Raw genomic sequence first — 26,952 nt, forward strand, 5'->3', positions numbered from 1 at the left:
AAGGCAGGAATCCAGTAAGTAGTTCCCTGTGCTTGCATTTAAATATGTGTTGGCAAAGCTAACTTGTTTTTTTTGCGAGAATAGCTTAAGGAAAAAGTCAGACGGTGGCCTATGGTAGGCTCCTTTGATTCCACATCAAATCTCAGACGTAAATAATCGATGGCCCATTGCTGCAAAGTTGTGTTAGGTATGTTTAAATTGATGTGATTTTCTTCTTGTGATATTCTTATTACATGCTTAAATATTTAACATGTATGAGACATTTATTTAATATCAATAGTTTCGCTGTATGTTAATATCGCTGTAAATTAATGGTAACTTACGGTAGGTTAGTTCCAGGTCAGTTATACAAGAGCTCTTTATGAACTATTGTTTATATCCAAGAAACAATTCCCTTTTTGCATTGAAGTAAGAAAAGATCAATTTATCTAAGACTGAAGAGGAACCAGATTTAGGGAGGCCTTGTCTGCTTTGCAGCGCCCATCAACTGAGTTTTGGACTCTGGCCTCAGTCGTCATGCTGCCGTTATACCATCTTTATTTTTTTCCTCCCTCTATGTTCCTGATAAGATTTGCCACTTTCATAAGGTTATCCCACTTATGGGCTGCCAATGCAAGAGTCCGTGGTCCCCTTATTTATAAGAAGCCAATCCTAAACATTGTCATCATCTAAGAAACTATGAAGTAACCAACGAGTTGTCTTTTCATATGCTTTAGGATATAAAGAAACCATTAACAACCACCTTATATGGTTTGTTAAGCATCACACCCACCCACTTATATAATTAGGTTTTATTATAGTTATGGACTGGGAAATTATATCTGTGGGACTTCAGAGGTTAACTAGAGGTATTGGCTGAGGAAAAACAAAAGAAAACCAAAAAAATATAGTGCACTAGTCAGAAAGATGGGAAATTCATGTCAAAATATAATCACAAAAGAAATATTTTGTTTATACATAACAGTAATATTATAGGAAGAAATGGGTAAATCTTTACTTGTGTACAGTCATTATTAATCATCAGACCTCCACGTTACACCTTAACCCAATCTAGGATAATATATCCTTATTCATCAAGGAGTTACATCTTGAACCTAAACATTCATTTGTTCCGTAACCGAAATACAAACCACGCTATTTACATTGGGTTTACCTTTTAGCGCAGCTGAAATGACGAGCCAATAGTTTTAACGAGGGTTAATTACCCCCGCGCTAGTTAGCGGGGGGTAGGGGAAGGGTAGCTTGCTACCCCCCCCCCCACACACACACCAGTGACTTGCTTCACTTCACTTTTGGCTCGGCGATGAACAGACGTGTCTGTCCATCGTCCTCGTTGACAGCCTTTAATCTTTTTTCTGCTTTTTCTCTACAGCTTGTGTGTGTGTTTGAAGTTGACTACCTATTTTATCTTTGCTATGCGTACGTGCCCTGGTGTTGCCGGCCGCCCTTGTGGGACCTTTATGTCGGCCTTGGATATGGATCCTCACACCCTTTGCCCTCAGTGTCGGGGCCGATGGTGTGACCAGGAAAACATGTGTAGGGAGAGGTTTGGCCGTCAGCGTAAGAAGAAGTCCAAGAGAGACCGTTCTCCCTCGGGGGTTGCCTTGAAGGAGGAGGGTTCTTGGGACTCTTCTTTCGTCGCCCAAACCTCCTCCGAAGCTCCCCCTCGTCCGGCTCCTAAGGAGAGTCGGCCGAGTGGTAGCGCAGGCCCTAGTTCTGTTTCCCGACCTTGGTTGGGGGTAGAGGGCGTCGCCTCCCATAGCGGGGCGGTTCCCCCTCCTCCTCCGGGGGAGGTTATTGATAATTCGTTGTCTAATGATGATCTTTTACAGATTTGGGCTTCCCTGGGGCTTAAGGGCTTGCCCTCCAAGGTCGCCTTGATTGACCTTGTCTCGTTGGGGGTCACCGTTAAGCAGTCGCCGGCGGTAGCAGAGGTAGACCCTCTGTCTATTGTCGACATCGTGGTGGCAGAGGCCTCCGACGGGGCGGGGCAATCCTCTGCAGGTGCAGTTGAGGATGTTGGTGCTGACGGCTCTCCTCCCCCTTCCGTACATCCTTCGAAGGGGGAAGTGAGTCCTACGGGCTCTTCTGCTGTTCAGCTTCCCTCTAAGGGGAGTGCCTTGACTGAGACTCCCCTTCGGAGGACTGATGGTCCTGTTGATCTTCCCCGTGGCCGCCTTCGCCGTAAGGCTCACCGTCCGCTGCGTCGCAAGGGCCTCCCTTCCCCTTATAAGGGGGTTAAGAGGCACCTTATTGGATCTTCTTCCTCCGAAGGGGACTCTCCTTGTCGTACTCTGCCTACAGCTCCTGCTCCTTTGGACCTCTCTGCGGACCGTTCTCCTACTCCTGCTAGAACTTCACCTTCTGGGGACCTCGTCACCCGACGGGCAACAGTCCCTTCGGGGCAAAGGGATTCTTCCCTTTCACGTGCAGCGTTAGCGCACAGGCGCGCTCCTGCTCGTCAGCGCTCTCCTGCTCGTCAATGCTCTCCTGCTCGTCAGCGCTCACCTGTTCGCCGGCGCTCTCCTGATGTTCGCCCTCCTCATCAGCGCTCTCCTGAGGACATCCTCCATCCTGTGGTTCCTGAAGAGCGCTTAGCGCGCCAGCATTCCCCTGCTCGCCCTTCTGTAGTGTTAGCGCACAGGCGCTCTCCTGCTCGTCAGCGCTCTTCTGATCGTCAGCGCTCTCCCGTTCATCAGCGCTCTTTTGAGGATAATCGCCCTCTTGCTCGCCAGCGCTCCCCTGTGGTCTCTGATCATCCTGCAGTCCCTGTTGGGCACCCTGCGCGCCATCAATCTCCTGAGCTCTCTCGCGATCCTCATCTTGTGTCTACTCAACATCGTCCGCGTTCTCCAGCGCGGGTTTCTAAAGCACATGTTTGCCCACGCGCCTACGCTCTTCCTGTTCCTGTTCATGAACGCGCCGAGCCAACTGCTCCTTCACAGGATCTCACGCGTCGCCCCCTTGCTCGCCAGCGTTCACAGACGATCCTAGTATCGCCTGTTCGTCAGCGTTCTCCTACGCGTCAACGATCACCTGATCATCGGCGATCTCCGGACCGCCCGCGTATCTTACAGCCTGCGCGCACGCATTCTCTAATGCGTCGTCGACCAGAGATTCTGGAAGAACATGGTTCGCCCTCTGCTAGCTCGCCATCGCGCGATCATTCACCTGCGCGTCCTGCGCGCTATCGCTCGCCAACGCGTCACCATGCGATGACGCGCCATCGCTCACCTGCGCGACAGCTTTCGCCTGCTCGCAATCGCTCTCCCTCGCAATCGCTCTCCCTCGCACTACAGGTCTCCTGACCTACGTCGCCAGCGACCTTCGGAGCATTCTCACTCGCCCACGCGGCAACGCGTTCCCTTGCCATCGCGCCAACGCATTCGTTCGCCGACTCGGCCACGCGCTCGTTCGCCTGTGCACCCTCGCGCCCACTCGCCTGCGCGCCCGCGCGACCGTCGGTCGCGGAAATTTCGCAGCCAGTGGTAGCAGCAGGAACGCGTGTTCCCAGACAGCGCTCTGGATCGCCTTCATCCAAACGCAGGACTGTTGTGCAGGACAGGGAAGACACTGCGGAGAGGTTAGTGCATCCTTCTTCCCCAACTTCTTTTCAGGCAGGCACTGTGGTGTCTACTCCAAAGGATCGCCCGATCCCTTTCCCTCCAGCGAGGATTTCGGACTCTGTGTCCGTGGAGCAACAGACTTGGTTTGGTCCTCTGATGCGGGCGTTAGTGAGGGTAATGAAGCCAGCACTCGCCGATCAGGGCAACAAACCAACGGGTGCCTCTCCTACGCTGAAGAGAAAGAGAGGAGTGGACTTCGTGGTGACTTCCCCCAGGGCGAAGTTGGTTCCCAAGAGGTCTGTCGCGAAGCCCCCTTCTCCTGCTCGAGCGTTTTCTCCTTCTCCCGTGGACGAGGCTTTTCCGTCCTCGGGTGAGTCCAGTGAAGCGGTAGTCTTCCCCTTGGCACCAAGGGGGGGAGCCTTCGCTTCATGGAGGAGAGTTGTCTCGTGCGGAAGGGGCTCTTCGAACCTCTTTGTTGGGATCCTGTATCCCTCCCAGGAGGGAATCCAAGGACTCCAAGACCGTCCTGAAATCATCTTCGAGGATTCGCCAGGAACCCGCGGCTCCCCGGGGGAACGTCCACGCTTCACCCCTGGAAGAGATTCCGGGGACAGGAGACTTAGCTGCCAGCCCGCAAGGAGGAGATCAGCAGGAATCCGAACATGCCTTCTGGCAGGTCCTGAGCCTGACAAGGCAACTTAAAGGGCTTATGGACCCCGTGATCGCCCCCCGTGAAGGCAAGGACACTATCTTGGACGAAGTGTTTGACGTTCGGAAGGCCCCTAAGTCCTGTGCGGCTCTGCCCTGGTCTCGGGGTCTGAAGAGTGCCAGAGCCAGGGCCAACGCTCAGCTCGCGATTCTTCCCTCCTCCAGTCGTTCCTCTGCCGGGAACAAGCTCATCCCTCCTCCTCGTCTTCAGCAGAGGAGGTATTTTGAGATCTTGGGTAAGTCCAGCCTCGCTCTTCCTCTCCATCACTCCGTGGAGGAGCTGGCGAAGGGAGTTCCCCTTGAGAAGTTCTCTGCCCGGCAGGTGTCGTTCTCGGTGGCAGAGATCCTTAGCCATGAAAAGGTCGCGAAGTGTGCCATGCAGGCCACTTCGTGGCTGGACTTTTGGCTAGGAACTCTGGGCATCCTATTGCGCTCTGAGGACTTGTCTAAGGAGACCTTCTTACTCTCAGGCACCCGCTCCATCGAGTTTTTGGCGCACCAGGTCACCACCCTGTGGGCCAACTCGGTGTTGAAGCGGCGCGATGCTGTGACCGAGAGATTTCATCCGAAGGTCCCCGCCATGGATGTGTGTAGGCTCAGACATGCTTCCCTTCTTGGGGAGAAACTGTTTGAGCCTCAGGACATGGAGCGAACGGCTGAGAGGTGGAGGAAATCCATCACGGACTCCCTCCTCCATAGGGCCCTTACAGCTTGGCCCTATAAGCCTCCAGCTCTGCCGCAACAGCAGCAGCAGCCTCGTAAGGCTCCGAAGCAGGCACCGGCAGTTAAGAAGGTGGTGTCTAAGCCCCAGCCCTTTCCAGCCAAGGTCAAGAGGGGCGGTAAATCCTCCAGGGGAGGCAAGACTCCTAGGGGTAGCGGCCGGGGCCCAAGCCCTAGGGGTGGCAGTCCCCCTGCGTGTCCACCTGTGGGGGGATGCCTTCAGCGTTGCGTCCGCAGGTGGCAGCAACACGGGGCCGATGCTTGGACGGTCTCAGTGATCGGCCAAGGCTATCGCGTCCCGTTCACAACATCTCAACCTCCCCTGACAGCGAATCCAGTGTCGTTGAGCTCCTATGCCACGGGGTCGGCAAAGGGGCTGGCCCTTCGGGCCGAAGTCGAGACCATGCTCGAGAAGGGTGCTCTCCAGGAGGTTGTCGACGGCTCCCCAGGCTTCTTCAGTCTACTCTTTCTTGTAAAGAAGGCGTCTGGAGGCTGGAGACCTGTCATCGATCTCAGCTCTGAACGGGTTTGTCAAGCAAACCCGGTTCAGCATGGAGACAGCAGACACGGTCAGACTTGCGGTGAGACCACAAGACTTCATGTGCACACTGGATCTAAAGGACGCGTACTTCCAGATCCCAATCCATCCGTCTTCCAGGAAGTACCTAAGATTCTGCCTAGACGACAAGATCTTCCAGTTCAAGGTGCTGTGTTTCGGTCTCTCCACAGCTCCTCAGGTGTTCACCAGAGTGTTCACCCTGATTTCATCTTGGGCGCACAGGAACGGCATTCGTCTCCTTCTTTATTTGGACGATTGGCTGATCCTAGCAGACTCGGAGTCGACCCTTCTTCGGCACCGAGACAGGCTTCTGGATCTTTGCCAGGATCTGGGGATCGTGGTAAACCTCGAGAAGTCCTCTCTGCAGCCGTCCCAACGACTGGTTTATCTAGGCATGCTAATAGACACCAATCTCCACAAAGCCTTCTCATCAGACGACCGGATAGCAAGGCTGAGGAGGGTGGCGGAACCCTTCCTCAGGCGAGAAGAGCTCCCCGCCCAGTCGTGGTTGCGTCTCTTAGGTCACCTATCCTCCCTGGCCTGTCTGGTTCCAAACAGCCGCCTCAGGATGAGATCCCTGCAGTGGCGGCTCAAGTCCCGGTGGAATCAAGGATCCGATTCTTCGGACATTCTGATTCCGATGGGGTCTTTGGAACAGACGGACTTGCGGTGGTGGCTGGTCGACGAAAACCTGCGGAAGGGAGTGAGTCTTCTCGTCCTCCCCCCGGAATTGACTCTGTTTTTGGACGCGTCAAAAGAAGGGTGGGGGGGCGCACGTTCTGAACCAGAGGGCCTGAGGCCTTTGGTCAGAATCAGAAAAGTGCCTACACATCAACCTGCTAGAATTGAAGGCCGTCTTTCTGGCTCTTCAGCAGTTCCAACGGTCCCTGGCGGGTCACTCCGTGGTGGTGATGAGCGACAACACCACGGTAGTGGCTTATATCAACAAGCAGGGAGGCACTTTTTCGCAGCAGCTATCCCATCTTGCAGTAGAGATTCTGAGGTGGACCGAAATCCACTCGATAACACTATCAGCTCGCTTCATTCCTGGCAAGAGGAATGTGCTCGCCGACAGTCTGAGCAGGGCCTCGCAGATAGTGAGTACCGAGTGGTCTTTGGATCCTCAGATAGCCAACAAAGTCCTGACTTTGTGGGGTTCCCCGACTGTGGATTTGTTCGCGACAGCGTTGAACTTCAAGCTGCCCCTGTACTGCTCCCCAGTCCCGGACCCCAAGGCACTCTGGCAAGATGCTTTCCAGCAACGGTGGGACAACACCGACGTGTACGCCTTCCCACCGTTCTGTCTGATGAGAAGGGTGCTCAACAGGACCAGACTATCGGTCAACTGTTCGATGACTCTGGTAGCTCCGCTATGGCATCACGCGGAATGGTTCCCGGACCATCTGCAGCTCCTGACGGAGCCCCCGAGGGAACTTCCTCCACGACACGAGCTTCTCAGACAACCCCACTCCAGCGTCCCTCACAAGGCCGTGGCCTCGCTTCGGCTTCCCGCCTGGAGACTATCCAGCGTCTCCTCACGGAGAGAGGCTTTTCGCAACAGGTTGCGGAGAGAATGTCTCGGCACCTGCGAAAGTCCTCTGAGGGAGTCTACCAAGCAAAGTGGAGAGTCTTTCGTGGTTGGTGTCGTGGAAGGGGTATCTCTCCACTCGATGCCACTATTCCAGCAATAGCGGACTTCCTCGTTTATCTGCGGGAAGAAATGCGCCTTTCTGTCTCGGCAGTGAAAGGCTATCGCTCAGCCTTAAGCTTGGCCTTCAGATTGAAGGGCGTGGATATTTCTTCATCGCTAGAACTCTCTTTACTCATACGTAGCTATGAGCTTACCTGCCCCCAGTCGGAAGTGAGATCACCTCCTTGGAACGTGGTTCGAGTCCTCAGGTCTCTTAAGAGACCTCCCTTCGAACCATTACGCCAGGCCTCCGATCGCCACCTGTCTTGGAAGACGGCTTTCCTGCTCGCTTTGGCTTCGGCCAAGCGGGTTAGTGAACTTCATGGTCTCTCGTACGACATCGCCCATTCAAGGGGATGGGGGGAGGTAACCTTCAGGTTCATCCCTGAGTTTGTTGCCAAGACTCAGAATCCTGGAGTGCCGGATCCTCGCTTCGACTCTTTTAGGATCGCGAGTCTCCATTCTGTAACAAGCGACCCAGACCAGCTGCTACTATGTCCGGTGAGGTGTCTGAGGCACTACTTGAAGAGAACGGCTGCAGTCCGTCCTCAAGTGCGAGCTTTGTTTGTGAGCACAGGCAGGACTAAGAGGAGGGTCACCAGGAACACCATCTCAGCTTGGATTCGAATGGTTATCCACCATGCCTTGAATCCAGACCCTCCTCCGTCACGTCGCCCTAGGGCACACGATGTCAGGGGTGTTGCTACATCCCTGGCCTTCAAGAGAAACTTCTCTGTGACGCAGGTACTTCAAGCTGGGGTCTGGAAGCGTCAGACGACCTTCACAGCCCTCTACCTGCAAGACGTGACCCACAGGAGCCTCGATACGTTTTCTATCGGCCCTGTGGTGGCTGCACAACAGCTGGTCTAACCTCAGGCTCCTTTATGGACAAGTAGCAGTAGGTTGAGGGCGTTGTTACCCGGTCTTAGTCTGCGTGAATGAAAGAGTATGTGTGACCCTTACTTCTTTCTTCATTGTCCCCTCTCTTGGGGAAGCAGCATCCTGGTCATCGCATAGCTGACCTCGACCTCTGCAGGTAACCCATGCTTCTTTGTGCTCCTAGTATTAAGCTTAATACTGTTGCGTCCCCCATACCCTGGCGAGGTGGTATTGGGAACGTCCTATCCTAGATTCCTATCTAAAGATCTCAAGGTCAACTTCATAGGACGAGTCACTCTTTCCTCCACACACTGCTTATGTAGGCCACTCGTTCCTAGCGATGCTAGGAACTTGTGAGGTGCAGGGGCTCCTTTTCTCTAGTGCTGCTCACTGAGAGATTGAGCCCCCGGGCAAGCCGAAGTCAGTAAGGCTGGGGACTTTCCACCCTTCCTAAGGGGTAAGTCACCCAATGTAAATAGCGTGGTTTGTATTTCGGTTACGGAACAAATGACAAATTCGAAGATAATTTGTATTTTTCCTAACCATACAAACCTTAGCTATTTACACATATGTGCCCGCCATCCCTGACCCCCAAGTCAAGTCCTACCTCTAAGTGAAGTGAAGCAAGTCACTGGTGTGTGTGGGGGGGGAGGGGTAGCAAGCTACCCTTCCCCTACCCCCCCGCTGACTAGCGCGGGGGTAATTAACCCTCGTTAAAACTATTGGCTCGTCATTTCAGCTGCGCTAAAAGGTAAACCCAATGTAAATAGCTAAGGTTTGTATGGTTAGGAAAAATACAAATTATCTTCGAATTTGTCATTTTATACCCAAGCATTGTTATTGGTCTTGAAATATTTTATACTACAGAATTTGCTTCTCATGCACTCATTTTTTTTTTCCTTTCTTCACTGGGCTACGGTACTTTCTTTATTGGAACCCTTGGGCTTGTAGCTTCCTGTTTTTCAACCCTATATTTTACTTTCCATATGAATGTCTTGAATGAATTTTCCCATGAGTAGTTTCAGTAATACAGAACCCCCTTGAAGAACAACAATAATATGGAATCATAGTGGGAAATCTGGATTTTTGGATGGGGGGAAATCCTAAGTGAATCACATATACCTAACCTGACCTAGGGATGTGGGTCTTTCTTATTTTCTTGGCGGGTCTGCTGCCCGACCCCATCCCTTCCCATGTGTCTCCTAAATGATGTAAGTAAAATAGGGGCGTTGTCTAACCTTACCACACCCACCTAATTTAACCTAAGGGACTGGGTCCTTCCTACTTAAGGGGCGTCGGCAGCAGCCCCTTTCCTTTTCATAATCTCCCCTAAATGTCACAAACCTCTCACAGCTGAGAAAAAAATCTGCATATTTTGCTCAGCCACCTCACTTAATTTAAATGGTATAAGGAGTTGCAGATTTAGAAGGTTGGAATCTATCTTTTCTGATCTGTCTGTGTGAAGAACAGGAACTTGCTGTGAGTCAGACTTTGGAGGGTAGAGGTGACTAGCAATTATAAAGAAATGTGAAGGAGCTCTTCCTTTTGATCTTTGCAGATAAAAATAAACCAATATGAATATTTTCGTAAATATTCCGACTGATTATCTGGTCGTTTCACAATCTATGAGTGTGTATATGTGATGTTGCTTGAGTGCTTTGATGGAAGACATGTAAAGTCACAAATAAAGTACAGTCCATTTTGATACTTTAATTTCTTGACAACACAGAATTCACAATCTGAAATGTTATACTGTATTTGAGTGTGTTTAGGCACCTTTTCCATTAACAATATGAAGGGCAAATGATTACAGAAGCAACATGTGTATTTAGCAATGAAAATTTGAAGAGCACTTATTTATTCCAAATTTAATGTTATTGTTTAGAAAAAAAGATTGTTTATTAGGCATGTGCTATTTGTTAGCTGTTGTGGGAACTTTCCTGTTTTTCTCTATGGCACTATAGGTCAAGATATGTTGGGAGGGAGTGGGTATTTCCGTGGTGCCCAAGGCATCCCTCGCTTAGGAAATCAGCTGGTGTACTAGGCTAGGTAAGATTAGGTTAGAATGCATCTATATTTTGGATGACATAAAACTATTTCTGCTTGAATCGGGATGCAGGGCCCCATCAGGCAAGGTTATAGAGCACTTATTTAGGTTCGGTAAAAATAGATTAGAATACATCCTTGTACTTTAATTATCTTAGTTACATTCTAGTGGTTTTTATGTACTCTATTTAGGAAATTTTTACTTGTTACGCACAGGAATTGTGTAAATTTTTTTTTATTTATTTATTTTTCACTGGTTGTGAGATGATTTATGTATACTTGCCCTCTCTTATTGGAGAAACATACACCGGGTTCCCCTATAATTGTTACACTACATGTGGGGCTGGGAAACAAAGATACATAGGGGGGTGTGCACACCAACAGTCATGGTTAGAAATAGATAAAATGTGAGGTAATTAGTTGGAGAAATTATTTGGATCGTGTATTTAGCAAGAAATTAATGGTATCTTAAATTTTTCCAACATTATCATATGTAACAGAGATAAAGATGTGAATGTGATTAGCATCTTTACTGGATTTCTTAATACTGTTCAGTACTAATTTACCACATGATCTATTTCATATTAGCCATTTTCTGATTGTTGATGTGCTTACCCACTTTTAATACATTTGAATATCTACATCACTGTTTTCCTTAACCTTAACTATAGTAGACAAAGTTGATTATGTCCTAATGAGAAAATGATAAAAGATTTATTTTCGGCACATTTAAACGCTTGCATTACTAAATCGTACACATACCAGTTGTGACTGAAGACTGATGATTCTTCTTTTAATTATAGGATGTTGCGGCACTGTTCCCACAACCACGTTTGGTTGCTGTCAGCAAAACCAAGCCCAAAGAAAGGATCATGGAAGCCTACTCTATTGGTCAGAGGCACTTCGGTGAAAATTACGTCCAAGAGTTAGTGGAAAAGGGCCACGATGAAGAGGTAGGAAAGGGTATGACAAGTTTTGTACTTTACTGTGAAGGAAGGAATTGGGTTTTTTGTTTTGAATTTTGAATCTAATATAAACCATTGCTTCGACTATTGACTTGAGAGCCCCAACCTATTAAAAATGAAATAAGAATGAGAGGGCGTCACTGGGAGATCCAGATTGATAATAATCAGACAATGAAATTACAAAGTCAGGTCTCATTGTGATAATACAGTAGTGACATGCCAAAAAAGTAGAAAAGTTCTCAGTGTCATATGAGAAATGATCAATCATGTTACATGTAATTGTTAATCATGAGTAATGTTGAGGTTGATCCTCATCTTTGTGTCTGACGTGCAGAGGGGACCGCTGCACTATGGATTCTCCTTGTGGTATGTGCAGAGAGTGGTCGCCCTCCCAATGGACGAGATTCCAACATAGGAAGAAAGAGAAGGCCAAATGTGATTGTTTGTGTTCGGCTTCGTTAGTGCCTTCCGCCATCGGAGTTTCGACACTCCGAATCTTGGTTCTCTCCTCGGAGAGCAAACTGGAGAAGATCAATGACGATTGTTATCAAGCCTATTTTTCCAAGACGATAGACTCCCCTGCTTCCCCTGGAGAAGAGAGAAGATATATGCTCCGAGAAGATTTACGATCCCCAACTTTGACTCCCCGGCCTTTGAGCAAGCTCCAGCTGAAGCTCTCCGCAAGTCGGATGAGAAGTGCCATGCTGCACCACCAATGTGCTCTCCTGAGCCATCGAAGCATTCTGCATCATTAAAGGAGAAGCGTCAGGCTACGTCTTCACAATGCTCTCTTGTTAGTTGCTGGTTAATGCTAGTTGGGATTGCAAAATCAAACCTCTCTTGGTTTATCACTTGGAAATTCTACACTTTTTTTGAAAAGTACAAAGTGCAGACAAAGAAACTGAATGTAATGGGAAGGTCAAACAACAAGGCTTTGGTAACCTGTATTTTGTTGTTGAATGGGTCAATGAGAATTTTGGTTCCTGAAGTACCTCATGGAAAAAACCTCCCACTCCAAGCCTTGGTGCATATGGACAATGCTCCAGCCATTGAAGACATCATAATAGAATGATTCAAATTCATTAGAATAAAGTTCCTGCTGCCCAACACCACTCCAGTTCTCCAACCCCTGGATCAAAAGTTATCTCGAATTTCAAAAAGCTGCACACAAAGGTGACCTCAATGCTTTGAGGTCACCGAATTATCTAAGATCTTGTAGTAAACCTAGCTCCCCCACAGGACAAGAAGTATGTCATCGATGGTGCAGCAGTGACTCCGTTATTCACTGGACAAGATGATTGATGATCGAGCAACTTATCTTGGCAATATGTTTTCCCCCATCCTCCCAAACAAAGGGGGATGATGGACAATTGTAAGCACCCGTGTTCTCATACATTTAGACGACATATTCTCCGCTGAAATATAGGTCCTTCCTTTGACCAGTCTATAGTAGTAACCTAGTCTAAGACCTTCCTCATCTTCATGTCCAGGTCCTACACAGGACCAAGTAACCCGTTATTTTAAACATGAAACTTACCCGCTGGTTATATAAGAATGGCTATAGTCCCTGGACGCTCCGGCAGAAATTAAAAACTTGTGGCAATCTCAGATATGCCAGGTGTACACTAGCGCCCACGCGGTAGACAGGCCAAACTATTCCAACCAATTCAGACCTTCTCTGCCGCTTTCGCGGGCAACAACAATTGGAATTCACTCTTGATTAACCTGGATTTTAGCAGTATTTTGGTGATGTACTCCTATTTTCGGGTTCTGGCATTCGCTTATTTGTTTGTTTGATCTGTGATCACGTGTTTATAACTTAAAAGGTAGGATTAGGAATTTTTCAACCTATTTTAAAGCTAACGAAAGAATAATGGCGATATGTAAACAACTCGCCCCATTTATGACGTCACAGCCTTATGACGTAAGCTAAAAGTCTGACTTGCTTTTTACAAAGAATGATAAGTGAATACTTTCTTACGGAGTATTAAGTTATAAATTAAAAGGATTATGTTATTTTAAGAAAATTTTTGTCCTTTTAAGAGGTTTTCTTTGGATAATCTTCGATCTGTTTTCAAAAAGTAACTAGCGTTCAGTTTATTTATGCTACGCAGTTTACAGTATCGTTACGATATTTCAATTTCTCTTTGTATTGTTTTTTATGAATAGCACATTCTTCTTACAAACTCAAGTTTTTAAGTTGTACTAGATAAAGGAACATGTTATTTTGAAATTAATTGGTCCTTTTAGTATTTTTCTTTAGTCAAAGATTAAAGGAAGTTACGGTTCAGTTAATGTTTATACGACGTAGTATTCTTGACAATCGATGTAGCTCACGATTCTGTGTATCGTTCTATACTTGTTGGTTTTTGGAATACTAAAATTTTTCGTATAATAATTGTAGATGTTCCAATTGTTACGGGTGATAATTTGCCTTTTATTGGAACCCCTTAATATAAGGGTTGGTTTTAATATATAGTTGTTCCGTAACCGAAATACAAACCACGCTATTTACATTGGGTTTACTTTTTAGCGCAGCTGAAATGACGAGCCAATAGTTTTAACGGGGGTAATTACCCCCGCGCTAGTTAGCGGGGGGTAGGGGAAGGGTAGCTTGCTACCCCTCCCCCCCCACACACCGGTGACTTGCTTCACTTCACTTTTGGCTCGGCGATGAACAGACGTGTCTGTCCATCGTCCTCGTTGATAGCCTTTAATCTTTTTTCTGCTTTTTCTATACTACAGCTTGTGTGTGTGTTTGAAGTTGACTACCTATTATTATTATCTTTACTATGCGTACGTGCCCTGGTGTTGCCGGCCGCCCTTGTGGGATCTTTATGTCGGCCTTGGATACGGATCCTCACACCCTTTGCCCTCAGTGTCGGGGCCGACGGTGTGACCAGGAAAACATGTGTAGTGAGTGTAGGGAGTGGTCTGCCTCCCAGTGGGAGAGGTTTGGCCGCCGGCGTAAGAAGTCCAAGAGAGACCGTTCTCCTCCGAAGCTCCCCCTCGTCCTGCTCCTAAGGAGAGTCGGCCGAGTGGTAGCGCAGGCCCTAGTTCTGTTTCCCGACCTTGGGTGGGGGGAGAGGGCGTCGCCTCCCATAGCGGGGCGGTTCCCCCTCCTCCGGGGGAGGTTATTGATAATTCATTGTCTAATGATGATCTCTTACAGATTTGGGCTTCCCTGGGGCTTAAGGGCTTGCCCTCCAGGGTCGCCTTGATTGACCTTGTCTCGTTGGGGGCCGCCGTTAAGCAGTCGCCGGCGGTAGCAGAGGTAGACCCTCTGTCTATCGTCGACGTCGTGGTGGCAGAGACCTCCGACGGGGCAGGGCAATCCTCTGCAGGTGCAGTTGAGGATGATGGTGCTGACGGCTCTCCTCCCCCTTCCGTACATCCTTCGAAGGGGGAAGTGAGTCCTACGGGCTCTTCTGCTGTTCAGCTTCCCTCTAAGGGAAGTGCCTTGACTGAGACTCCCCTTCGGAGGACTGATGGTCCTGATGATCTTTCCCTTGGCCGCCTTCGCCGTAAGGCTTGCCGTCCGCTGCGTCGCAAGGGCCTCCCTTCCCCTTATAAGGGGGTTAAGAGGCGCCTTTTTGGATCTTCTTCCTCCGAAGGGGACTCTCCTCGTCGTACTCAGCCTACAGCTCCTGCTCCTTTGGACCTCTCTGCAGACCGTTCTCCAACTCCTGCTAGAACTTCACCTTCTGGGGAATTCGTCACCCGACGGGCAACGGTTCCTTCGGGGCAAAGGGATTCTTCCCTTTCATGTGCAGTGTTAGCGCACAGGCGCTCTCCTGCTCGTCAGCGCTCTCCTGCTCGTCAGCGCTCTCCTGCTCGTTAATGCTCTCCTGCTCGTCAGCGCTCACCTGTTCGCCGGCGCTCTCCTGATGTTCGCCCTCCTCTTCAGCGCTCTCCTGAGGACATCCTACACCCTGTGGTTCCTGAAGAGCGCTTAGCGCGCCAGCTTTCTTCTGCTCACCCTTCTGCAGTGTTAGCGCACAGGCGCTCTCCTGCTCGTCAGCGCTCTTTTGAGGATCATCGCCCTCCTGCTCGCCAGCGCTCTCCTGTGGTCTCTGACCATCCTGCAGTCCCTGTTGGACACCCTGCGTGCCAGCAGTCTCCTGAGCTCTCTCGCGATCCTCATCTTGTATCTACTCAACATCGTCCGCGTTCTCCAGCGCGTGTTTCTAAAGCACATGTTCGCCCACGCGCCTACGTTCTTCCTGTTCGTGAACGCGCCGCGCCACCTGTTCCTTCACAGGATCTCACGCGTCGCCCCCTTGCTCGCCAGCGTTCACAGGCGATCCTAGTATCGCCTGTTCGTCAGCGCTCTCCTACGCATCAACGATCACCTGTTTATCGGCGATCTCCGGACCGCCCGTGTGATTTACAGCCTGCGCGCACGCGTTCTCCAACGCGTCGTCGACCAGAGGTTCTGGAAGGACATGGTTCGCCGTCTGCTAGCTCGCCATCGCGCGATCATTCACCTGTGCTTCCTGCGCGCTATCGCTCGCCAACGCGTCACCATGCGACAGCGCGCCATCGCTCACCTGCGCGTCAGCGTTCGCCAGCTCACCACCGATCGCCTGCTGATTTACGTCACCTGCGACCTTCCTCGCCCACGCGGCAACGCGTTCCCTCGCCATCGCGCCAACGCATTCTTCACCGACTCGGGCACGCACTCGTTCACCTGTACACCCTCGCGCGGGCGCGATCGCTCGCCTGCGCGCCCGCGCGACCGTTCGCCTTCACGCGACCATCGTTCGCGGCGAATTTCGCAGCCAGTGGTGGCAGCAGGAACGCGTGTTCCTAGACAGCGCTCGGGATCGCCTCCATCCAAACGTAGGACTATAGTGCAGGACAGGGAAGACACTGCGGAGAGGTTAGTGCATCATTCTTCCCACCCTTCTTTTCAGGTAGGTACTGTGGTGTCCACTCCAAAGGATCGCCCGATCCCTTTCCCTCCAGCGAGGATTTCGGACTCTATGTCCGTGGAGCAACAGATTTGGTTTGGTCCTCTGATGCGGGCGTTAGTGAGGGTAATGAAACCAGCACTCGCCGATCAGGGCAACAAACCAACGGCTGCCTCTCCTACGCTGAAGAGAAAGAGAGGAGTGGACTTCGTGGTGACTTCCCCCAGGGCGAAGTTGGTTCCCAAGAGGTCTGTTGCAAAGCTCCCTTCTCCTGCTCGAGCGTTTTCTCCTCAGGTGAGTCCAGTGAAGCGGTAGTCTTCCCCTCGGCACCAAGGGGGGAGACTTCGCTTCATGGAGGAGAGTCGTCTCGTGAGGAAGGGGCTCCTCGAACCTCTTTGTTGGGATCCTGTATCCCTCCCAGGAGGGAATCCAAGGACTCCAAGACCGTCCCGAAATCATCTTCGAGGATTCGCCAGGAGCCCGCGGCGCCCCAAGGGAACGTCCACGCTTCACCCCAGGAAGAGATTCCGGGGACAGGAGACTTAGCTGCCAGCCCGCAAGGAGGAGATCAGCAGGAATCCGAACATGCCTTCTGGCAGGTCCTGAGCCTGATAAGGCAACTTAACGGGCTTATGGACCCCGTGATCGCCCCCCGTGAAGGCAAGGACACTATCTTGGACGAAGTGTTTGACGTTGGGAAGGCCCCTAAGTCCAGTGCGGCTCTGCCCTGGTCTCGGGGTCTGAAGAGTGCCAGAGCTAGGGCCAACGCTCAGCTCGCGATTCTTGCCTCCTCCAGTCGTTCCTCTGCCAGGAACAAGCTCATCCCTCCTCCTCGTCTTCAGCAGAGGAGGTATTTCGAGATCTTGGGTGAGTCCAGCCTCGCTCTTCCTCTCCATCACTCCGTGGAGGAGCTGGCGAAGGGAGTTCCCCTTGAGAAGCTCTCTGCCCGGCAGGTGTCGTTCTCGGCGGCAGAGATCCTTAGCCATGAAAAAGTCGCGAAGTGTGCCATGCAGGCCACTTCGTGGCTGAACTTTTGGCTAGGAACTCTGGGCATCCTATTGCGCTCTGAGGACTTGTCCAAGGAGACCAATAGGAAGGCGCACCAGGTTACCACCCTGTGGGCCAACTCGGTGTTGAAGCGGCGCGATGCTGTGACCGAGAGATTCCATCCGAAGGTCCCCGCCGTGGATGTGTGCAGGCTCAGACATGCTTCCCTTCTGGGGGAGAACCTGTTTGAGCCTCAGGACATGGAGCGAACAGCTGAGAGGTGGAGGAAATCCAGCACGGACTCCCTCCTCCATAGGGCCCTTACAGCTCGGCCCTATAAGCCTCCAGCTCCGCCGCAACGGCAGCAGCAGCCTCGTAAGGCTCCGAAGCAGGCACCGGCAGTTAAGAAGGTGGTGTCTAAGCCCCAGCCCTTTCCAGCCAAGGTCAAGAGGGGCGGTAAGTCCTCCAGGGGAGGCAAGACTCCTAGGGGTGGCGGTCCCCCTGCGTGTCCACCTGTGGGGGGATGCCTTCAGCGTTGCGTCCGCAGGTGGCAGCAACACGGGGCCGATGCTTGGACGGTCTCGGTGATCGGCCAAGGCTATCGCGTCCCGTTCACAACATCTCAACCTCCCCTGACAGCGAATCCAGTGTCGTTGAGCTCCTATGCCACAGAGTCGGCAAAGGGGCTGGCCCTTCGGGCCGAAGTCGAGACCATGCTCGAGAAGGGTGCTCTCCAGGAGGTCGTCGACGGCTCCCCAGGCTTCTTCAGTCGACTCTTTCTTGTAAAGAAGGCGTCTGGAGGCTGGAGACCTGTCATCGACCTCTCAGCTCTGAACGGGTTTGTCAAGCAAACCCGGTTCAGCATGGAGACAGCAGACACGGTCAGACTTGCGGTGAGACCACAAGACTTCATGTGCACACTGGATCTAAAGGACGCGTACTTCCAGATCCCAATCCATCCGTCTTCCAGGAAGTACCTGAGATTCTGCCTAGACAACAAGATCTACCAGTTCAAGGTGCTGTGTTTCGGTCTCTCCACAGCTCCTCAGGTGTTCACCAGAGTGTTCACCCTGATTTCATCTTGGGCGCACAGGAACGGCATTCGTCTCCTTCGTTATCTGGACGATTGGCTGATCCTAGCAGACTCGGAGTCGACCCTTCTTCGGCACCGAGACAGGCTTCTGGATCTTTGCCAGGATCTAGGGATCGTGGTAAACCTCGAGAAGTCCTCTCTGCAGCCGTCCCAACAACTGGTTTATCTAGGCATGCTAATAGACACCAATCTCCACAAAGCTACCCTTCCCCTAGCGGGGGTAATTAATCCTCGTTAAAACTATTGGCTCGTCATTTCAGCTGCGCTAAAAGGTAAACCCAATGTAAATAGCTAAGGTTTGTATGGTTAGGAAAAATACAAATTATCTTTGAATTTGTCATATATATTCTTTTCCTATATCTATTCAAGTAATATGTTAATATTTTATATTTAATATTTTGTTGCATTTATATGGGATTCAGTGACTTTTGCATTCCCATTCAAACCATTGACAGAATAGTAAGTCTCTCTCTACGGGGGTCATTTTGTTTGAGAGCTTTTATACTTTTTTACCAAAGAGTAAAATGCAAATTTTTAGTGCTAAATTAGTGCAGTGAATTTTATTCAATTCAGTGGAGGGTGCTTCTGTTCGGACCTGTCGTTATCCTAGCCTTAGACCTCTTTCAAGCTCCCGGACCCAGGGGAGAAGTAAAGTCGAGCGGCGAAAGGAGGCGTAGCCTGGCGTTTATCGTCTTGTAAGACCCGAACAGAAATCCCCTCGAGCGTTTTCTGTCGATCCCCATAACGTTCGCCCTCGCTGTAGGTAAGGCGAGATAAAAGTGTTTTCTAACATTAAGCGATGACGCGCATCAGGCACGAAGCTGAAAACAAAATAAGAAACATTCTTCGTGTGTTGCGGTTCATGCAGCGTCAGTGTCAGTCAGACGCGGATGTGGGACCACCGCTTCCACCAGACGGGTGTTTGTCTCCCGAAAGTGGGGAGCGCTAGGGAAGCGACGAAGAAGTCGGGTTCGTGTTTGAAGATGCTGCACGCTTGTCGCCCAAGATTGATCCTAATTGGTCTTTGCTGTTAGACATGAAACAGCAACTATCTGCGTTTGTGCAGTCTTATCAGCCTGCTGTTGGCAGTGCGGTTGGGTATCATAAGTCCGGTTTTGACGCGTTGTCGCACAGGCGACCTGCTAATTCCGTTGGTGACGCGTTATCGCACAGGCGACCTACCAGCAGCAATGTTCAACGGCGGGAGTGGGTGGATGTATCTCGTCAAGTACCTGCTTCTCAACGTCAAGCGACCGCTCATAATGCCGAGCGTTAGTCTTCCAGGCGCGCCGACGATCGGCAGGCAGCAGAGCATGCCGTCAAGTGGCACGACAGACAGCAGTGTCAGTCAGACGCAGTCGCGGGGCGGAGTGGCAGCGTCAGTCAGATGCTACGCAACCCATGACAATAGAAGTCTACATGACCATGAACGTCTAGCGTTGGAACATTGTTGCGCCAGGCGCTGTATTAAGAAATAAATCTTAACTAGAAAGATTTTATGTTCTCAGGCCAAGGCCTGCTGGACTAATTCTTGGTTGGGAGAGCTAGAATTAAAACCCCTAAAGCATTGAGGTCAGAATTCAGTATCTTAAGGAGTTGACTCCTAGGAAACAAGACTTCTCTACCTAGGATAGAGACTTGTAGGAGGAAGGGAGTGACTTTCAGAAACTCTTAAGAGTTTTTTTCTGGAGGGTTTCCCTTTTATTTTGTACCTGCTGCTCCTCGTTCCAACTTCAGAGTTTTTTCGCTGGATACGTCGATGGTGTCTGTTTATTATTTTATTATTATTACTAGCCAGGTTACAACCCTAATTTAAAAAGCAAGATGCTTTAAGCCAAAGGGCTCCAATAAGGAAAGATGGCTCAGTGAGGAAATAAGAAAATAAATAATGAGCAATAAATCATTCTCAGAAGAGTAACAGCGCAAAGAGACAGTGCTGATAGGGCAGTGCAATACCGCGTCCTCAATGCAGCATAACAAACCTAACTGTAGGGGTTGATGCAGTAGCACCTTCAGCTGCAACAGCAGGAAGTGCATTAGGGCCTTTATGAGAAAAGAGTGTAAGAGTATACAGTATCTCTCGCAACGGACAGATGCACTGGAGGATGTGTTCATTCGTGTCCGTCTTATTCCTATCCCGACACCTCTTCCATACTTCCCAGCCCCTGGGAGAAGGAATGTCGGAAGGCTAAGTTATATCGCGGACCTTGTTCGCTGAACGTATGTTCCACCGAGCGATCCTGTCGATGCATTCCAAGACGTTCGCTCTCGTCTTTGGAATGACGAAGTAAAAGTGTTTTCTTCTCCTTCAATTGACGAAATGTGACGTCACAACCGTGTGACGTAATCTCTTAAGCAGAGCGAGATTTGAATGTCTTGAAGCAATCAGTTCGTCATCGCTATGGCATCACGGATCTTGTGAAATATTTCTGCGTAATAGGACGCAGTTCCCTGACGAGGCTGGCGTTTTACGTTTTCCCCTCCTGCTAGACTAGGAAGTTGCTAGTCATAAACGCACGTGAACAAGACTTGCCCTCACAGCATGCGTGTCGCGATGCTTAGGCTGGAAGCAATCGAGCATGTTTTCTTCCACGACAGAGGCGGAAGTCAGACAAGTCGCATACAAACGTAACTCTTCCTCTGGAATCTTACACACTTTCCGGGAAGAAAGCGTTAGTCCTCGTCGAAACGCAAAGCCTAGACATGGTTGACACCAACCAATATTTTCAAGACCTTTTATGAGTCGTATGTCTCCTGATAACCTATCCTGCAGTAACTGATGTTCGCCGGAAGTTTTCTTTTCGGAAGAAGGCGACGTGTCAGCACCAAAAATCGCGTAAGACACGTAGTTCATCGGGGGAAAAGTTGCTCAGTTTACTTCTGATCACGCTTCTTCTCCTCCCTCAGATTGGTGGAATTTCTAGTACTTTCCTCTGGTGACCAGCCGACTACTGTTGACGATATCTCACAACATTACGTACGTTCAGATCGCGCACAAGGCGCGCTGGAAATGTCATAAGGACTTTCCCATGTTGGTCAGGCGACTACGGTTGATGATCCCTCACAGCGATCGCTCACGCTTGAGTTAGCGCACATGGTGCCGCCTCAAGTGTCTGTTCTGTCTGAGCTACAGAGGTCAATTTCATCTCTATTTGACGCTTACGATTCTCGAGCGAAAAAATTTCACCTAAAAGAATCTAAGGACAGCAATAGACCAAGAAAACGGTCTTCCGATAGTATCAGACAGCGTAGTCCTCCGATACTCAGATCAGCTCGGGTGGCGGCAAGCGTTAGGGCGGATGCATGTGGCAGTCTGGTCTCTCCCTTTTGGCAGACACAGACGCCAGTCTGGTCTCTACCTCACGGCAAACGCAGACACCAGTCTGGTCTCTCCCTTATGCAGACGCAGACGCCATTCTGGTCGTATGCTGGACTCTGACAGTCAAAACTTATCCTTTCAACAAGTTGTCTCACCTTCGCGTTCTGCAGGACGCGAGACTACCGCTCATTCGGACGCATGATACACGCGGACAGCTCACGGCAAACTGATCAATCTGAAATCCCACTGCAACCTAGACGCATGTGTCAGCCTGGACATATGCTGGACGAGGTCAGTCAGGTTTTGGCCCCACGGCATGATAGACAAATAGTTGCTTCTTTGCGCCGCTGACCGGACGCGATACTGTCGCCTCCTCGCGGCACGCTGTAGATTTGCAACAGGCGGAACGCAGACAGCGCGCTGAAACCTCACGGCAAGGTGAACGCATACAGCACGTTGACACCTTACGGCAATCTGGTCGGATGCTGGTCGCATACAGTCAAGACTTGTTCTCACAGCAGTATAGACAATTTGTTGTCTCTCCTTCGCTACTCTCTGGCCGCGCAGCTAATGCTCCCTCGCATCAAACTATTGACTTAAAGCATGTTGAACACTCTTTGGTTACACGCGATCAGGTGTTGACCACACAGCATGAGGTTCACTTTGTTGATGCTCCTTTTCAACAAGCCTAGCTTCAGTATCGGTCCTTGCAAGCGATCTGGAAGTGTTTCGGGAGGCGGTATAAATCTTGAATCTCCCTTACGGCATGTTGGGCATATGCAGCAGGCTGGTACCATACTGGACTCATGCTGGATGCATACGATCGGACCGTTTCCCCGCGTCAGGATCGCGAACGTCTTATTTTAAACCACCAGGCTTTAGGTCTAGCTGCCTTCAGTCTTTCAGAAAACCCCTAAGATCTAGAGAGTTTTTCGAAGGAGGCAGCTAAGGCTATCGCTAGTACAAAGGACTTTTACCTCAAGGTTTGGTAGTCCAAATAGGAGGTTTTAGGGAGTGGTGTAGAGCTAAATCAGTTTCTTCATTTAGTACCTCTGTAACACAAATGGCCAATTTCTTCTTAATCCTTAGAAGAAAGCACGTTTTTTTTCCTCGACCATCAAGGGGTACAGGAGTATGCTGGCAGCTGTCTTCAGACGCAGGAAATTGGATCTATTAAATAAAGACCTTCAAGATCTTCTCAGATCGTTTGAGATGGCTAAGAAGCGTCGACAAGATTCACCAGCCTGGAATTTAGAGGTTGTTTTAAAATTCCGCATGAGTGACAGATTCGAGCCTTTACACTCGGCTTCTTTTTAAGATCTGACTTTGAAGGCTTTTTCTTAGTAAGTCTGGTAACAGCTGAGAGTCAGTGAAGTTCACTCTTTTAGCAAGAATGTGGGCTTCAGAAGCGGATAAGCTATATGTTCCTTGCAACTTGGATTCTTGGTCATAAACAAACATCTTTCTCATCCATGGCCTAAATCTTTCGAGATCACTATTCTCTCGGATATGGTGTGTGAAGAGTTGAAGAGAATTTTTTGTCCTGTTAAAGTGATGAAGTTTTATCTGAACAGGACTAAAGGAGTTAAGAGGCAATTCAGAGGCTCTTTGGTGCGCAGTCAAGAAGCCTGCGCTACATATGTCTAAAACGCCCTATCATTTCTTATAGACCTTAATTAGAAAGGCTCTCTCACACTGTGGTGAGGCAGACCTTAAGCTGTCTAAAGAGTAAAGACTCATGAAGTTAGAGCTGTGGCAACTTCTGTAGCTTTTAAACAAAAATGTTCTCTGCAAAGCATCGTGCATACAGCCGTTTGAAGGAGTAAACCTGTATTTGCCTTGCATTACTTATACCGAATCCAGATTCTTTATGAGGACTGCTACACTTTGGGATCATTCGTAGCAACGAGTGCAGTAGTAGGTGAAGCATCCACCACTACATCTCCCCCAGTACCCCTGTTCTCCTCTTGGAACTTTTATATATGTTTTTATGATTTTACGTGAAGATTGGTCGACAATCTTCCGCAATCTTTGATTTAGTCAGGTGGTCATTTTGTTCCTTGAGAGCGCCCGGAACAAGCGTATTAGTTGAGGTCCTGTCAAGTTTTAGGTTATTGTACCGTTTGACAGCTCCTAGAGATCTTCAGCCCCCTGGGTGGACCGCTGGATCTCGTAAGGATAGCAGACAGAATGAGACAGAACCATTGAAGTCAGCTTCCTTATCAGGTACGAACCTCTTAAGTTGTTATATTTACCTCTTAAGTGAATTTCCAATTATATTGCTGTCTCTGACCCGCCACCAAGGGTGTCGATCAACCATTCTTACATATATAACCAGCGGGTACGTTTTATGTTTAAAAATTATATTTTCATAATAAAATAAATTTTTTAACATACTTACCCGCTGGTTATATAAGTTATAATCCCACCCTCCTCCCCTCTAGAGACCAAGGGGCATGGAAGGTCTGAATTGGTTGGAATAGTTCGGCCTGTCTACCGCTAGGGCGCTAGTACACCTGGCATATCTGCGATTGCCACGAGTTTTGAATTTCTGCCGGAGCATCCAGGGACTATAGCCATTCTTATATAACCAGCGGGTAAGTATCTTCAAACATTTATTTTATTATGAAAATATCATGTTTAGGGACTTCTTCCCTCCTAAGGATAAGTCTCCTATTAAACAATGAGGGTTGTATTCACATAAGAACAAAGCACAAATTTTTTAAGTCATTTGTATTTCTCCTAACCATAAAAACTTGATTCCTTCAAGTTTCCATTCCCGCCTCAACCACCCTGCAAGTCCTATGTTTAAGGTGAAAATGAAGAGCTCGCTAGCCTGTGAGATGGATGGTGCTTCCCCTTCACCTTGTCCTATGAAAGGACTCGTGTGTGTAGTTAGGAAAAATACAAATAGCAAAAAATTTATAGCGTTTATAACTTCAGCATTTCTGGAAATATTTTAGAAAAAAACAAAGCTGGGTGTAGCAAAAACTGATGCTGTGCCTCGTAGGTATGAAGGCAATGAGTTATCTCCACAACAGTAACACAGAAAGTATGTAAGGGTGAAGCAGGCATCATGCAGGACTGAGTTTGTGCAGTAGAGACCTTTCATTCTCAAACCAGTTGAAGTTGTTGCAACTGTGATTTCCTCTTCTGGGGAAATAAAGTAAAATAAGGTTGTGATAAAATAAGTACGGTAGATTTGTTTTTGATATACTGTATAATATTTTTAATATTTTAGTACATGCTTGTTTATTACCACCAGATTTTGTGTTCTAGTGCAACATTTAATTGTTCCGTAACCGAAATACAAACCACGCTATTTGAATAGGGTATTACTTTCGGCGTAGCTGAAATGACGAGCCATTAGAACTTTAACGAGGGTTTACTAGCGAGGGGGGGTAGGGAAGGGGTAGCTAGCTATTTCCCCCCCCCCCCTCACACACCGGTGACTAGCTCACTTTGATTTTGGCTCGGGTGATGAGCAGACGTGTCTGTTCCCACCCTCGCTTGACAGCCTTTGATCTTTTTTTTTTTTTGCTTTTTCTTTGCAGTTGTATGTTTGGAAGTTGGCCTCTACTATGCGGAAGTGCCCCGGATTACCTGACCGCCCTTGTGGTACATATATGTCAGCGGTTGAAACGGACCCTCACACCTTATGTCCGTTCTGCAGGGGCCAACGGTGTGATAAGGACAAAGTGTGTAGTGAGTGTAGGGAGTGGTCTACCTCCCAGTGGGAGAGGTTTTCCCGGCGCCGAAAGAAGAAGTCCAAGCGGGATCTTTCTCCTTCAAGGATCTCGTTGAAGAAGGAAATTTTCAAGGACTCTTCTTTCGTTGCCCGAACCTCCTCCGAAGCTCCCACTCGATCGGTCTCTTCCGACAGGCCGTCGAGTGGTAGCATAATCCGTACTTTTGTTGACCAACCTCGGGGTTCAGGAGAGGGAGTTGCCTCCCATAGCGAGGCAGCTCCTCCTCCTCCTCCGGGGGAGGATTTGTCTAATAACACTGTTGCTAATGATGATTTGTTGCAGCTTTGGGCTTCCTTGGGGCTTAAGCTTTTGCCCTCCAGGGAAGCCCTGTTTGACATAATCAGGTTGGGAGCTGCTGTCAAACAGTCGCCGGCGATAGCGGAGGTTGACCCCCTGTCTATCGTTGACGTTGTTGTGGCAGAGGCTTCCGACGAGTTAGGTCAAACCTCTGCCTTGGGTGCTGATCTTGCTGAAGGCTTAGTTCCCCCCTCCGAACATCCTTCGAGGGAGGAGCTAAGTCCAACGATCTCTCCTGCAGGTGATTCTCCCCCTCGGGGGAGCTCACTAACAGAGACTCCTCTTCGGAGGACTGATGATGGTCTGCCTGCTGCCCCCAGAGGACGTATCCGACGTAAGGCTCGTCTTCCTCTTCGTCGTAGAGGCCTTCCTTCTCCCCACAAGGGAGTTAGGAGGCGCCTCTTCGGTTCCGCGCCCTCGCAGTCCCCCGCAGAGGATTCTCCTCGCCGTGCATTGACCGTTGCAGCTGCATCCCTGGACCTCTCTGCAGATGGTTCGCAATCTCCTACGCCTGCCAGACCTGTTGACCTTCCTTCTCCGTTCCTGGCTGCTGACGCGCTGTGGGCGCCCACGCACCCCGTTATCCAACGGGCACTCTCTTCAGGGCAAGAGGGGCTTTCTCACATTGTGAGCAAGTCCCCTAAGTGCCAGGTATCCCCTGTGCGCCCACGTTATCTTGCGCGCAAGCGCTCTCCTGGTCCTGCTGTTCCTGAGACCACGTGCCAGGGACAACGCACCAGGGATCTCCTGCTGCAGAGTCGACGCGCCAGCGCTCTCCTGCTCGCCATCGATCTCCTGCTCACCTGCGCGCCAGCGATCTTCTCCTTGCGAGAGCACATCTGCGCACCCTGATCCTGATGCGCGCCACGCGCACCCACGATCTCCAGCTCGCCAGCGCTCTTCACCTGCGCGCCCACGATCTCCGGATCTGGGCACAGGAGGGAAGAATCGTCTTTCGCCTTTTCGCCAGCGATCTCCTGCGCGCCCTCGGAACTCGCCAACTCGTCAGCCCTCGCCTGCGCACCATCGCGCGCAGTCACCTTCGCGCGCACATGTTTCAGCCCCAACTGTGCGCTCTTCTAGAGGCCTCCGAGACCCTGTGCGCCTATGCGCCCACGAGCAGTCACCTTCGCGCGCAACTACGCTTGCTGGTCCTACTGCGCGCCCTCTGCCTTCGTCAGATCGCGCACCTGCGCGCCCGCGTGCACTATCTCCTGCGCGCCATCGCTCCCCAGCACGCCCACGCGCCTGCTCGCCATAGATCGCCTGCGCGCCCGCGCGCACCCTCACCTGTGCGCAGTCGCTCACTTGCGTGCCCTCGCCCGCGCCTTCATCTCCTCGCGCCCACGCGCACGTACACGTGCGCGAACATTCGCCCGCGCGTGAACCTGGGATTATTCCATCGCGCGAGCCCCAGCGCGATTCTCACCGGGTTTCGCAGCGCGAGCCCCCGAGCGAGAC

General features: G+C 50.1%; 1 protein-coding gene across 3 annotated transcripts in view; it reads left to right on the forward strand.

The window, feature by feature from the left end:
* LOC137648808 (pyridoxal phosphate homeostasis protein) overlaps positions 1-26,952 on the forward strand; it is a 392,086-nt gene that overhangs the window by 339,844 nt on the left and 25,290 nt on the right. For all 3 annotated transcript variants that reach the window (XM_068381964.1, XM_068381963.1, XM_068381965.1), the window contains exons 2-3: positions 1-14; positions 10,972-11,121. The exon at positions 1-14 is cut by the window's left edge and continues 147 nt beyond it. In XM_068381964.1, coding sequence (XP_068238065.1) covers positions 1-14; positions 10,972-11,121 — 164 coding nt within the window. The remainder of the gene's footprint in view (positions 15-10,971; positions 11,122-26,952) is intronic.

Source organism: Palaemon carinicauda, chromosome 10 (assembly GCF_036898095.1).
Source record: "Palaemon carinicauda isolate YSFRI2023 chromosome 10, ASM3689809v2, whole genome shotgun sequence".
Classification (NCBI taxonomy): domain Eukaryota; kingdom Metazoa; phylum Arthropoda; class Malacostraca; order Decapoda; family Palaemonidae; genus Palaemon; species Palaemon carinicauda.